Genomic DNA, 14,126 nt, shown 5'->3' with positions numbered 1-14,126 from the left:
GCCACCTGCCTCCGCAAGATGCCCTCGGTGCCAGGCTTTCCATATGATTATCTAACAGGTTTGTCTGAGCTGTAATTATTGCACTCCGCAAACCACTCCACTCCTCTCGTCAAGCCATTTTTCTTCCTATACAAGTTCAATTTATCATGCTCAAGCTTTAATGCATTTCCCCTTGATTCATTAATAGTGCCCAATGGCTGCTTCTTTTACCTTCTAAATCACTATCATCACATTGCCTCAAAGTGAATTTTTGCAGGTGAAATGTTTTAATTCATTTATTCTTTCCTGGTATGTTATACGCTCAGGGGCTGTGGTTGCTATTCTCTGATCTCTTAGTATCCCTTTTAAGAAGAACCCAGCACTGCACCTCCGGTGCAGCCTTATCAAAGCAGCAGGATGCGAACGTGGAAAATGCCACACTAGATCATAGCTCAACATTCCTTCATGGAACATTGTCTAGCAAAAGATGCCAGTGCAAACACAGCCCAGAGCTGCACGAGTTGCTCTTTGCAACAGCATCAGTCTTCAGGGTCAGGCACCACTTTTTATTCAATTACCCATAAATCTCTTCTGTGGAGCTGGTGCCTTGATAAGATTCTCCTCTCTTCAATTGGTAGAGTCTGTTATTAATTCCCACGTTATCCTCTGCATTTCTTTATACTAAAGATGAGCTTGCTCTGTTCTATTTCTCAGATTAGCGGGATCTCTTTTAATGTTCAATGTACTTCATGTATTTATAGGGTGGAGCAATCCACCCACCAGCGTGACACAGCCTAAGAAGGAAGATTCACTAAAGGGTTAACCCTGAAGGATATCCTAACTATATTAAAACTTGCCCCAAGGGAAATATAAAGGATAAACCAACTGCAGAGCTTGTTTTCATCTTTTACCTGCCTCTAATGTTACAATAGAGAGTTGTGCATTCTTACCATTAGCATTCTGGGTCTCCTATGGATACAGGATCTCACAAGCCAGGTGCCGATACCACAGTGATAGGCACTATACAAGAACCTGTATAGCAATAGTTCCCAGCTGATGCAGTCTTGGAATCATAGGAGCAGACCTGGCAGTGTTACTAAAATATAACCCCATACAACTCCCCATCATGGCCAATAAATACTACTGCCGCTTCCCCAGGAGTAGAATGAGAAAAAACTGCTAAATATTCACTTTTCTCCCCTCTCTCTCTGCCACTGCCCTGAGTGGCAGAATGTTGGTACCCCCAGCTGAGCAGAGAAGGCTAAGATAGTTGATAGTCACTAAAACAAAAGCCCAAGCCACATACAATGATGAGCAGGGCCTGACAGGGGAAATTATGTATGTACAAAATAAACATGGAAAAGTAGCTCAGCTCTAGAAACCAGGCAAGACAGTTCCAGCCAAAGAGTTTGGAATTCTTCAAACTAAACCCTTGGATGAGGTAATTGTAGTTAGATATAGACAGTTCTTTAGGGCGGGGACTGTCTGTTAGTTCAGTACCTAGCACCATGAGGTGCTGGCCCATGACCGGAGCCCCTAGGTGCTACAGTACAAACAGTCACCGTTACCTGGGGATTTAATCTGCCTTTTTGGAGTTACACCAGAATTAGGACCATTTAAGTCTCCCTCCCTTCTGGGGAATCTACAGCCCATAGTTCCCCAACTGCAGCTATGACAATCTGCTGTGCCTCACCCACATGCATTGGCTGCAGGTTTATCGGGGTTGAGTTCACTCTCCCTTCTAGTTCATCACCAAATATAGAACAAAGTAGGAACTGAAGTTGTCATGGGTGCAATTTAAAGACAACTCAGCTCATCTATCAGTTGAGGATTGCTAAACAAGAGCAACAATGGGCCACTACATTCATTTAAAAAATGACTGTGAAGCATTTTGAGACCTGATAGAAAGTGTTATAGGAGAGCTAGGTATTATTAATCTAAATGTGACATCTATTATGGAAGTCCTGAACAGTTTTCTACATAAAGTTAGCTTGGTAGGCCCCCCATCACAGAACTCAACACTTTCAATTCACTGCTTTGTATTTTAGCCACTAATTTTTCAGTGCAAAAATAGAACACCGCTCATTTCGGCAAGCCCCAGAGTCTGTGCAGGATAATATCCTGCACAGCACATTTGTAGTAATCACTTACTAATTACTTCCTCTTGGGTTCTTGTTTTTAAGGACTCTCAGCTGTTAACTAATGATCCCCTCCTCAGCCTAAACAGCCGATCAGATAATTGTGAGCTTAGGTCCCACATACTGAAGACACTCAAAACTAGGAGCGAAGTCATAGCAAAAAGCTAAATGCATGCTCTACTTGTGCTGAAATTGGTGTCTTTCACCCTTTTCTCTTGTGTCTGAGATGATCATCTGGAAAGCTGACACCTGCTTTACACCTTACCAAGGGATGCTGAAGCAGCAGGCAATAGAGGAAAGCTCATGAACCCTGGAAACAAGAATTAAGATCCTGACCTTATGCTTTAAATAGAGTAAGTTTCTATTTATCCCATTTAGGTTAAGTATCCCTTCCAACACGATACCCATATTACCATAGGGGCATTTCACAGGCCATGGCAAGTCCTGCCCTTGGACTAAGAAATGCCTGATGCAGGACCAGGCATCAAACAGAAGGGAAAGTAGATCCAATCCAGCGCCATGTGTTATTTGCTGTGACTCAGGTTTGTCTATCCAAAGAGATTTACTGGCATTACTATACCAGTACACTTGCTTGGAATAAGTGTCCTTTTATGGAGTAGCTTGTTTCCTCCAAAGTATAACTATAGCAATGCTGGTAAATTCACCCATGTAGACAAGACTTCTGTATGTGACTTGATTCAACTGCCATGACAGTACCTTATTCATTTTGGTTATATAAGGCAGTTTACTAATGTATAGCTTGTTCCTACAGCACCTAGCACAGGGGTTCTCAAAGTGGGGGGTCAGGACCCCTCAGGGGGTCGTGAGATTATTATATGGGGGAGGGGATTACAAGCTGTCAGCCTCCATCTGAAACCTCACATTGCATCCAGCATTTATAATGGTGTTAAATATATTTAACAAGTGTTTTTAATTTATAAGGGGGGAGAGTCGCACTCAGGTTTGCTATGTAAAAGGGGACACAATGGTAATACAAGTCAGTAACAGCAGAAGTGGAGGCAAAAAACAGGATTTATTTGGGGATTGATCCTGCTTTGAGCAGGGGGTTAGACTAGATGACCTCCTGAGGTCCCTTCCAACCCTGATATTCTATGATTGCAGAGTCAGTTTTCCCACTGAGTCTTGGCTGAAACCTTGATTTAGTTAGTTAAACTGTGTAAAATGAAAGTAGTGCCAATAAATCACTTGGATCCTCCTGCAAGAGAGCTGACATGCCAAGCATTCTCTTCTAGCCTTTCCTCTCAGCTCTATTCTTTGCCTCTCCATAAGTTTAGGCTCAGGATGACCAGCAGCAGAAGCCAGTTTCTGGCGCTTGACTTGGCAGCCTGACCAGAGAAGTTCCTCCTTTTATAAACCTTCCAACGTTACTGTTGTCTTCATGAGAGCACACTGTCTAGCATAGCACATATCAATGCTATACTGAACAGATCACCACTAGAATGCAAGCCTTGGGAGAACAGCACCATCTAGAGAGTAAAAGCCTTCAAAAATGAAGATTTTAGTTAAATGAGGAAGAGGCTGTGTGGATAGAAGTTGCTTGTTGTATTATATGTCAGAGGTTAGAACTAGGTGGGTCTACCTATCTGCCACCAATTGTGGTGAATGTTACAATGGTCTAGGGGTACTGGACATTTTCAGTAGCCTGGTCTTTGCTAGTTTTACAAAGAAGCTGCACACGGGATTTGCAAGGCCAAGCTTGAGGTGATGTTCTGCAGATTTGTGCTAGGGAAGCCTGATGCAGCTACAGAATGAAATATTACAAAGCAATGGGAAAATTTCTCTTAAATTTAACTGGAGCGTATCTTGTTGCAACAGTCGACCAAGTCCATTTGCCTCTCCTCTAGAGGGTGGCAGTTGATCTACTCAAGAAGCTCCCAAAATTTCCCCAGAAGTGACCTTCAGGATTTTCCAGAGACTAAATCTGACTAAAGAGGAGCTCAAGAAGTTATGGAATAAGTATCAGCTTCTGCATATGTTACTATGTTCCCTTCATGGAAGGAAGGATTGATCTTGTGTTTGTGAAAATCAAGTAGGCAAATGGCAGCATAACTGAGTGTTGCAGTATGGGTGAGACCTGAAAGTAATCTTTGAAATACTGTTGCCCATTCTCGTATTTGAGCATTTCCAACTTTAGAAAGCCAGAAGTCACATTGGAGAGTTCCACAATGAGTACGCTGAAAAAAATAGGAGGCTGTTTTATTGATGAGTAGAATTCCAATTGAGAGCAGATACACTAATACAGAGTGACTGATCAAAGCTCGTGCTTTGCATCTCGAGTCTTTTAAAGTGACATGATGCCTTAATAAATTAAGGAAACTGTGATTCTTCTCCTCTATCTGCTCTTCACTTCATGCTCTTGGCAAACTCCTCTCCCTTCTTGATAGAAGCTTTCAGCTCAGCCATGGCCTCAGCTATCATCTTTTCTTCATACGGAGAGATCTTGCCAAGACCTAGATTCTTCTCAATTCCATTTTTCTGACAGGGAAGAAGGGTTTTAGGGTTACACAATCATTGCATTCTTTAGCAAGGAATAGCTTTCATACCTGTGTCTAGTTAGAGGGTTAAACTTGGGTTTAAAAAACAAACTTCCTCCTCCTCAGGGCTCTACAATTGGTATATCTGCGGGAGAGTCTCAAAAGCAGTTCAAACATAGCTACTATATTTCAATATGATTTTCCTGCCCCCTAGTCAGGATGGGGGAAAGAGTGTCCTGTGTAATTTTAGGACCGACTCATTCCTAGAAGAGGAGCTCAGAGATCAGCTCCTTTGGTGCTTTCACTTCTTCCCCTCAAGTGGTGGTGTTGTTTTCCTAAAGCCACACACTAGTCCAAGGACATGAAATTTACTCTGGAGGAAGAAGACCATCATACATTTTCACCAGTGACTTCCAAAGAATTTTCAAATCTATTTCAAAGTTACCCTTCTAGAGCTCAGAGTTTAGAGACTACCATCCTGTATCTGACCTCCCGGCCTACTTATTTCAATGCAGTCTTTGCTTCTGTCTACTCAGAGCGAGTATACCCTAACACTGTCTGTAAGTAATTCCTTCCCTCAAGGACTGAAGCTCACCTTTGTTTTTGTTGCCTCAAAAGTTTCTCTTTACATAGTCCACATAAAATAAATTGCACTACTGTGTTTTAATGACACTACAAAACTCTTACATCACTTCCGAAGGCCACAGCACAATTCTTAACCCAGCATCTGTACTAGCCATCAAACTGCAATTCCTGGACACCAGAAGAAGTTTGAAAGCCTCAGTGTGACTTCCACACACACACACACACACACACACAAGTCAATGTATATAGGATTTATTTCAGTAGATTAAGTGAAGGTGACCAAACAACTGGGCTTTTATTCATGTTCTGAAAGCTCTTCATAAATGGAGAGAGACTACAACCTCCTATTTAGAGTGACTAGGAACCAAAAGTTCAGGCTGAGACACTGATTTAAAGTAGAGGACCTGGTTACCCAGTCAATTCAAATGCAGAACTAAGGACAGGAAGCAACTGATACATGAAGTTTGCATTTGCCTGAGTAAATAAGTTACTAAAATAGCCAAGCTCTTGTCATATTTAGTTATGCTGAAACACCAGGAGTGCAAAAGCTATTGCAGATTTGTTTAAAATATTCTATAGTCCTTGGCATTTTTAATGAGAAATTAAAATAGCTTCATGAGTTAGGCCACTGCCTGTTCTAAATAAACATTAGAATATGATTATTAGAAGCCTGGACAAAGTATCCAAAGTGTTAAAATGCATTCTGAGCAAGTGTTGCCTTAGCCAAGCAAGCTAATTCTGCAACATCCTTCCTGCTTAAGTACAATTTATTACATTAAACATGCCAGTTAAAAGCATCGCCATCCAAGATACATACCCCAAGTAGCAAAGGTGTGGAGAAGTATGGGCACTCTGTTTCTTCCGATCTAACAAATGAACATTCGATAACCCCTTCTTTTCCATTCATTGCATCCAGGACAGAAAAGACAAACCTGGCACCAGCATATGCCATAGATAAGGTGGCAGACCCTGTGCAAACAGGAGTCAGAACAAAAATATTAGAGATCCTAGTGGTATGGACTTACACACTTGTTATTTAAACTTTACGCCCAATTGGGAAGTTAGTACTAGTGTAAGAAGGAAACCGGTTTACAGTCTGTCATTTGAATAACAGTGGCACTTTTTGGGCTAGGTGGCTGCCACAATATCTTCTGAGCTTGTGATTACGTATTTTAAATACTTCAGAAGCATCAGAACCTGTCGCCAACACACCAAGGCCATCTTTTCTTTTGAAGATGTTACATTGGGGGGGAGAGAGGGGTGTTGCCTTTTACTGCACTATATATCAAAAGGAGCAGAATAAGTTTTCCTTTGTGAAGTTCCTGCGCTTGTTTTTTTTCACATTTGCACTAGCTGGCCCTTACTTCCCCCTGTGCCGCAATGAGATAAGCAAGTTTTTTTTAAAAAATAGAAAATCAAGAGCTGTATAGCAGAAGGGAGCAGTAAAAGACAGGAGTTGTGCTTAACTGTTCATATTTAACAGTGCACTCGTCCAGTCCAAGGGATGTCATAGCACAAGATCAGAAGCCCTGAACCTAACACCAAACAATAACTTTTGGCCACTAGCATGCCATTTTAGTGGTATGTGTTTGACGAGTTTAATTTGCTGGTGAAGCGGGTTGTTGCACAATAATAGATTCCATATAGTAGGTTACTTTTTAATCCTACCTTAAACACCGAATTGCTTCTAAATATGCCATTGGCGCCACTAACTCATTAGCAAAGTTTTGTAATAAACACCTATGCATTACATTGCCCTGTAGTTTCCAGTTTATTCTGGAATATAAGAGTACTGCTCATACTCAGAGCTGGTCAAACAATTAAGATTCAGAACTGTTTCCAAGAACCAACCTGCTCCTGCTTTAGCTTTCACAACTTCAGTACCAGCCTCCTGAATTCTCCCTGTAAGTGTTTCCAATTGATCCTGAGGGAACTCCACTTTTGGTGTACACTAAAATGGAAAGGTATCAGTAAATCTCAACATCCCCTTTATGATCATTATAATGCTTTAGAGGCCTAAATACCCATACAGTATTTTTATAGCAATCATCATCAGAGCACAGTCAAAATGCTTTAAAAATGTTAATATGCAACATCCAAAGCAGGCAGACAAGTATTCCCATTTCAGACATAGGCAGAGCCATTATGCAGCCTGATCCAGTTGCCATCAGAGCCAACAGAGAAGCTCTCACTGATTATAAATAGAGCTAGATCACACCAAGTGATTTGCCTAAGATCAAACTGCTGCTTAATGGCAGAACTAGGCAGATAACCCAGCAGACCCATCTCGCAGCCTCTTTCACCAGACTCCCTCCCTCTGAGTAATGGGCACAGTAGGCTTTTGACTTCTCAAAGATATATGCTAATAGTTTCCACACCTCTTGCATAGGGGATTACATCAAGGAAAGGTCTCTTGATACATAATGCTGAAAACCTTGTCTGCTGCTGGTGTTTACAAGAATTTTGAACACTTAAAGTCCTCTGTTCTATTACAGTCATCATCCACACATGTGCTCCCCGCACTGCTAAAATCTTTACCAGTCATTGTGGCCACCCATCCCTTTATTACATCCAACTCCAGATCCCTGACCTTCCCTTCCTAACTCTATATAATCACGCTCCTCACTTACATCTGAGCATAATTCTTCCCATTCCCAGCGCTCTCTCTTTACTGTTCCCATCATGTCTTTTTACCACTCATCTATCATGCATCTCCTATCCTTTCAACAACCCACTTCCAGGATTCCTTCCTTCCCTTTTCTCAAAGACTTGTGTTTCAGGCACAGGACTGGGAGTCAGATGTGGGTTTTCTACTCATTTCTGCCTGAAGACTCCCCATACAACCCTAGGCCACTCACTTCATCTCTGTGCTTCAGTTACTAACATTTCTCAGAGGTGGATAAAGCTTAATACATTTACGATTGTGAAGTATACACAATCTAGTGAATGTCACAGAAATGCAAATACTAATGATCTCTCCCAGCTCTCTTCCCTAAGCAGATGTGCCATGGTCTTGTCTATCAGACTAAAAGCTCCTTGAGGAAAAGGGTCTACTCTCAAATGCCACATAAGTTTATGGCGCTTTAAAAGTCAGAGGAATTTAGGTTTAGGGCTTTGGAAGCGTGCAGAATGAATTTCCAATTGTACAACACAGTCCTTCGTGAACGAGCACACGCAGATAGCTGGAAAGAGATATCAGCAACAGCATTTCAGATTAACACTAATGCAATAGTGAATGGGAGCAGGGAAGTCAGAACATTCCCATACATTGGGTATTTATTGTAACATACCTGAGAGATCAGAGGGATGATAGTCTTCCCTGCATGGCCACCAATAACGGGAACATTTACTCGAGCTGGATCTAAGCCCTGCAGGAAAACTCATGGCTTTAGCAATTATTTTTAAAAGCGTCTGGGCAAGAAAACCAGTATGCCTTTAGAAACATTGTACCCTGGACATTGAATCAGACATCTGCAATGTAATGCTACATGGTGCAGAATAATGGAAACACTTTAAAAGTCTAGTCACGTTCTGAAGAATGAATTAAAACCATATCATAAAAATCTGATTGTTATCCCAGTGACTTTACTCTCACTAGGCTTTATAAATGAACTGAAATGCCAGCACTACAAACTCCACCTGGCATACAAAAGTCAAGCTGTTCTTCTACGAGACAACATCCTGCAACAAGTCTGTTGCTCAGTGGGGCATGTTAGAAACCAGCTCACCCTTCCACAGTTGCATTGGGCTCTTGCAGTAGCAGGAGTAAAAATGCCAGTCAGTAAGGTAAACATGTGGCTCAGACTCAAGGTGCTGCTATGAAATTCTCTTCTGAATAAAACTGCACCATGAAAGACAGAGACCCTGTCCTCAGACTATCCAAAGACTGGAAATATCAAATCATATCCCCTCATCTTCCAGTTCTTCGGGAATCCGAGACCACTTGGCTCTGTTCACTCATGATTTATGACAGAATGTTGCTAACATCAATGACAAAGGTTCACAGTGACAAATCCATTGAAGCAGGAAGATTACAACCTACCTTAAGTTCAGCCACAAAAGTATTTGCTCTGACAATGTCCAGTGTGGTAACACCAAAGATTCTGTTGGGATTATAAACCCCATGCTTCTTAAAAATTTCAGAGGTTATTGGGATGGTAGAATTTACCTATAATTGAGAAGCAGGTAGGCATGCATTACCACTCTAATACTTTTTAATAGCTATTTATCAAGTTTTAACAGGTTTACAAACCCTTACCATGTAAATATCATAAACAAAACAATCATTACAAAACTGAGCTTTAGCTTATAGAGAAAATTATAATCAGATCTCACTAACAGGGTACAGAGTGAACCTCTTTACAATACCTCTGATGTCATTTTTACTGTAATATCACAAATTTTAATACAAAAGCAAGCTGCCAGTAGTGCTCAAATACCTCCGCTCACACTAGTGTGCGGTTTTCCTATGTAAAATGCGTTCAGCAAAAACAATTTATTCAAAATCTGTGTCAATAACTAAACTGAAGAGCAGAACTCAGACTGGCTGAAATAATACTTCATCAAGCCTGGATCAAGACATTCACTGGTTCATTCATGTTATGAAGGGCTGCATGTTAAAGAACCAAAGCCTCTAAAGCAGACTAATTTACTGGTAAACATTTAAAACCCGTGTAGCTGTCACTTGTGGGTGTACTCCATATTTATTTGTTCAGGACCTCTATACCATTTTATACCTATGGAACTGGCCATATTCACATGACTTAAACATGAACTTGGAAACCTAATTCTTGCCGATTTGTTTTCCGTCACGACAAGATTGGAAAATGTTAATAGGATGGTACAATATGAATTCTTGGCTTGTTAATATAGTCAGTTAACTAATGTTGCTAGTCCCCTTAGCTTCTCTCCACCATGTATCCAGAGTCTCCCAGACAATGTTTACCGGGTTAGCAATAATGCAGATCATGGCTTCTGGACAGTGCTTGGCACAAGCAGTCGTCAAATTCGCAACAATGGTAGCATTGGTATTGAACAGGTCATCACGGGTCATACCTGGGAATCAACAATTAGAATATCATTCCAGAAGTTAACCAAGTTGCTCCCATTACAGTGGTCAGGAACATGAGCATGCCCTACTCAAATCATTAACACCAGGAGAGATCAGTGTTGTGTCAGACCCCACCCAATTCCTGCCTACTTCTGCTGGCTGGAGACTCTCCACTTCAAGGCAATTCACGTCCTCCAAGGCTAGTGTCAAGGTTATCCCTTACACCTAGCTTAATATAGTAAGAGAGACTTGAGCCTGCTATATGCTGAAAAGTTAGGTCAACATAGCCACACTGGTCAAGGGTGTGAAAAGTCCATATTCCTGACCGATGTAGCTATGCCAGCCTAACTCCCAGCATAGATCTGTTGGAGAGATGGTGTTCCTACAGCAACGGAAAGTCCACTCTACTGGTGCAGGTTGTGTCTACACTAAAGGGTTATGTCAGCATAGCTTCTGCTGGTAGTCTCTACAGCGTAGACATATTCAAAACTTCTCACTCCTGAAATATGCTTGACTACCTACTGGCCTTGGGAGCAGGTGCCACAGGTCATAACCCAGGTGATATAGACAGCAGCCTAATGTATTACTATCACCACATTAATCTGGAGAAATACCAGTCAGGGCACTCATTCAAAGAAGCGTGCAGAATGTAGGGGCAGGTGCACAGTTTTTACCCCCCTTGTATGTATCTGGGTACTTAAAAGTCCCTTATCACTGTAGTATCTTGTCATTAACAGTCAAATATGGATATTCTGCTCATTGTATGGGTACCACAGCCCTCTTTGCGAAGGCCAGAAGTATAACGAGGTTAAAAAAAAGAATTAGTAAGTTTTCCAGGAAGATACCATCTTGGCTAATAATGGCTAACAGAACGAAACCCTATGCTCTGGCTGCCCCTAATCCTCTGACTGCCAGAAGCTAGGACTGGACAAGAGGGGACAGATCACTCAGTTGCCCCATTCTTTTCATTCCCTCCAAAGCATCTGGCACTGGCCACTGTCAGAAGACAGGATAATTGGCTACATGGACCATTGATCTGACCCAGTATGGCCATTCTTACGTTCTGCCACACTACTGGTTACGTTCCTAACACAATAGTTTAAGAACAAGATTTAAAGTCAAGAAGTCTGGGTTTATATAGCAGAACTGTGAATAGATTCCCTGTATGATTTTAGAAACAAAACAGATCACACCCACAACCCCAAACACCAACAAAGAAAAGGCAATTTCCACTCATTTCTAAAATTCAGGTAATACATCACAAGGGTTTTGTGAACTTCATTAATATTTGTACAGTTCTCAGATCTTCTGAAGGGACAGTACTATAAAACTGCCAGTACTACTTTAATTTTTATGCTCCCAAGACTGGTTTCTAGTCCCAGGTACCAGCAGGATACAATGAAGTTTTGTTCCTGGAACATCCATCAGTACTATTTCAGCATGAAGCCTTTATGGGTTTTTCTATAATGCTCATAACTCTAGCATGAGTGCCTCATATATTCAATAATTTATTAAATACTTGTCTACCTTGCAGGTGTGTACCTTCCTTTTACAGATGAAGAACTTGGAAACAGATTGTCTAATGTCTCACAGGAATTCTATGGCACAGCCAGAAACAGACCCCAAATGTCAGAGTTCATCCAGTGCTCTAAGCCCAAGATGATCTTCTGAGAGACTTGAAGAAGTAAAGGTGTAGCATTTCAGGCCTTACCACAATAATCCAAACATTTTAGAGTGCTACGTTCAATAAAATTAAGACCTACCTGGTTTTCTAGGGACTCCTGCAGGAATAACTACAACTTCACAGCCCTTCAAACAGTCTGGTAACTGCTCAGATCCAATAAAACCTGCAATGGAAGATCCAGGTAACTATTCATTTCACTGTTTCAGTGAAAGATTAAACTGTCCAAATCAAATTTAGTAGCATATGAAACTGTATGTTTAAGTATATCCATGTTAATTTTTAATGTAGCCTTCGCCTTCAATATTAATTTCATCCTTCGAATGAGAATGGCTGAATTTTACTAGAGGGGCTCAATGTAATATACAAATACCTCTGTCCTCAAAAGAAATGTTTGTAATTATATTCCATGAATCAAAACAAATCCCTTTGCCTCCTATCAAGCAGTAAGCAAAACTTTCTCCTCTGATAACAAACTCCATAAATGAAATGGAAACCAGAAGAGTAAATATATTGTAAAAGCAAAAGTTTAGATAGTCTCAAAGAAAAATTCTACCTGTATCAAGCCACACCGTTGGGAGAAGCATTCTAGGAGAGTAGATTTAGACAGGCTCTCTCAAAGAGTTACACTATGGTAACTGTATTTTCTTACAAAGTTCTGAGTTTATCGACACAAGAAAATACAGCTGCTAGCTAAAGTCTACGATCAAATTTCTCAGTTTTTACTGAATTTATTCTGGTAGCCAGTGTGAACTTTCACACTAATCAGAAAGTTATTCAGTGGACAAAAAAAAAAAAAAAAAAAAATGACAAAGTAGGTACAGATGTTCTGACCATCTTAGCAGCAGCTGATCTACTTAAATCTTGTTCTGAGAAGTTATTTGGAAAAATAAGTTATTTCCAGTTTTAGATTCAAGTTAACAGGAATGTAATTTATAAAAGACAAGTAGTTCCCCACATCATTCATATAGATATCCTACACAACACATGGTAAGAATCTTTTCAATCTAGGACCTCTGTGTGCACAGTAATATGCCTCAGATAATTAATAATGACTTACAATACCTTTGACATTGGCTCTTGTCTCAATGTGGCTGAGGTCAGCTGCAACGCCAGGGGTGTGAGCAATATCATACAGGCTGAGGTTGCTCACTAAGGGGCTATTCTTCAGTAAAAGGGAAAGAGGTTGGCCAATCCCTCCAGAGGCACCAAGCACTGCCACTTTAGCATTGCTCTGAGGAGAAAAGAAAGAAGGACACAGATGTTTTTTTAGTAGTTACTCAGTAATGGCTTTGGAGCCTTCACCACACTTAGTTTGCTTCTGATTTCTGAAGAGCTCTATTTGTCTCAGCTGAGCTTTGTTTTTAAACCAGACAGTGGGCAAAATGGATTCAAAACTAAACTCTTATGGAAAATGTAACTTCTTAAAGGGAGTATCAGTAGCAAGTCTTTGGAGAGATTAGACAAACATTTAAAAGAGGCATGCTTCTTCAAAGCTGGATTCTTTTCAGTAAGGAAAGGTACTCAAACAATTGTACCTCAATTTGGAAATTCCCCCCCCACGAAAAATGCCATCCAGAACTCTGCTAGGAGTAGTGCCCTACCAAATTCATGGCCATGAAAAACACATCATGGACCGTGAAATCTGGTCTTTTGTGTGCTTTTACCCTGTACTGTACAAATTTGATGGGAGAAGACCAAGCTCTCTCAAATTGGGGGCCCTGAGCCAAAAGAAAGTTGCACACTTTATTGAAGTTATTGAAGGAGGGTCACAGTATTACTTCTGCGCTGCCTTCAGAGCTGGGTGGCTGGAGAGCAGCGGCTGCTGGCCAGGCACCCAACTCTGAAGGCAGCACCCTGCCAGAAGCAGAGCGGAAGGGTGGCGATACCATACCAAGCCACTCTTACTTCTGTGCTGCTGCTGATGGCCATGGCTCTGCTTTCAGAGTTGGGTTCCCAGCCAGCAGCGGCCACTCTCCAGCTGCCCAGCTCTGAAGGCAGTGCTGCTGCCAGCAACAGCGCAGAAGTAAGGGTAGCAGTACTGCAACCCCCCCTACAATAACCTTGTGACTCTCACACACAGCTCCTTTTTGGGTCAGGATCCCTACAATCAGAACACCGTGAAATTTCACATTTAAATACCTGAAATCATGACATTTATGATTTTTAAAATCTCACAGCCATGAAATTGACCAAAA

At 41.2% G+C, this 14,126-nt stretch overlaps 1 protein-coding gene across 1 annotated transcript; it reads right to left on the bottom strand.

The window, feature by feature from the left end:
* Positions 1-4,317: 4,317 nt before the first annotated feature.
* Positions 4,318-13,156, bottom strand: MDH2 (malate dehydrogenase 2). Its single transcript, XM_032789636.2, has 8 exons — positions 12,994-13,156; positions 12,011-12,094; positions 10,143-10,252; positions 9,240-9,365; positions 8,488-8,565; positions 7,049-7,148; positions 6,015-6,166; positions 4,318-4,613 (listed from the first exon to the last, which is right to left on the bottom strand). Exons 3-8 carry the CDS (start codon positions 10,248-10,250, stop codon positions 4,482-4,484), a joined length of 696 nt encoding a protein of 231 aa, XP_032645527.2. The 5' UTR covers positions 10,251-10,252; positions 12,011-12,094; positions 12,994-13,156; the 3' UTR covers positions 4,318-4,481.
* Positions 13,157-14,126: the final 970 nt, after the last annotated feature.

Source organism: Chelonoidis abingdonii, chromosome 20 (genome assembly GCF_003597395.2).
Source record: "Chelonoidis abingdonii isolate Lonesome George chromosome 20, CheloAbing_2.0, whole genome shotgun sequence".
Classification (NCBI taxonomy): Eukaryota; Metazoa; Chordata; order Testudines; family Testudinidae; genus Chelonoidis; species Chelonoidis abingdonii.
The sequence above is the reverse complement of the archived record's forward strand: the minus strand, read 5'-3'. Positions and strand labels throughout refer to the sequence as shown.

Excerpts from the sequence above, each read along its gene's own strand:
- MDH2 (XM_032789636.2), bottom strand. The coding sequence starts at position 10,250 with ATGACCCGTGATGACCTGTTCAATACCAATGCTACCATTGTTGCGAAT. Across the intron at positions 8,566-9,239 it reads CTTTTGTGGCTGAACTTAAG|GGCTTAGATCCAGCTCGAGT; the intron begins GTAGGTTGTAAT and ends GTTTTCCTGCAG. Across the intron at positions 6,167-7,048 it reads GAAAGCTAAAGCAGGAGCAG|GGTCTGCCACCTTATCTATG; the intron begins GTTGGTTCTTGG and ends CTGTTTGCACAG.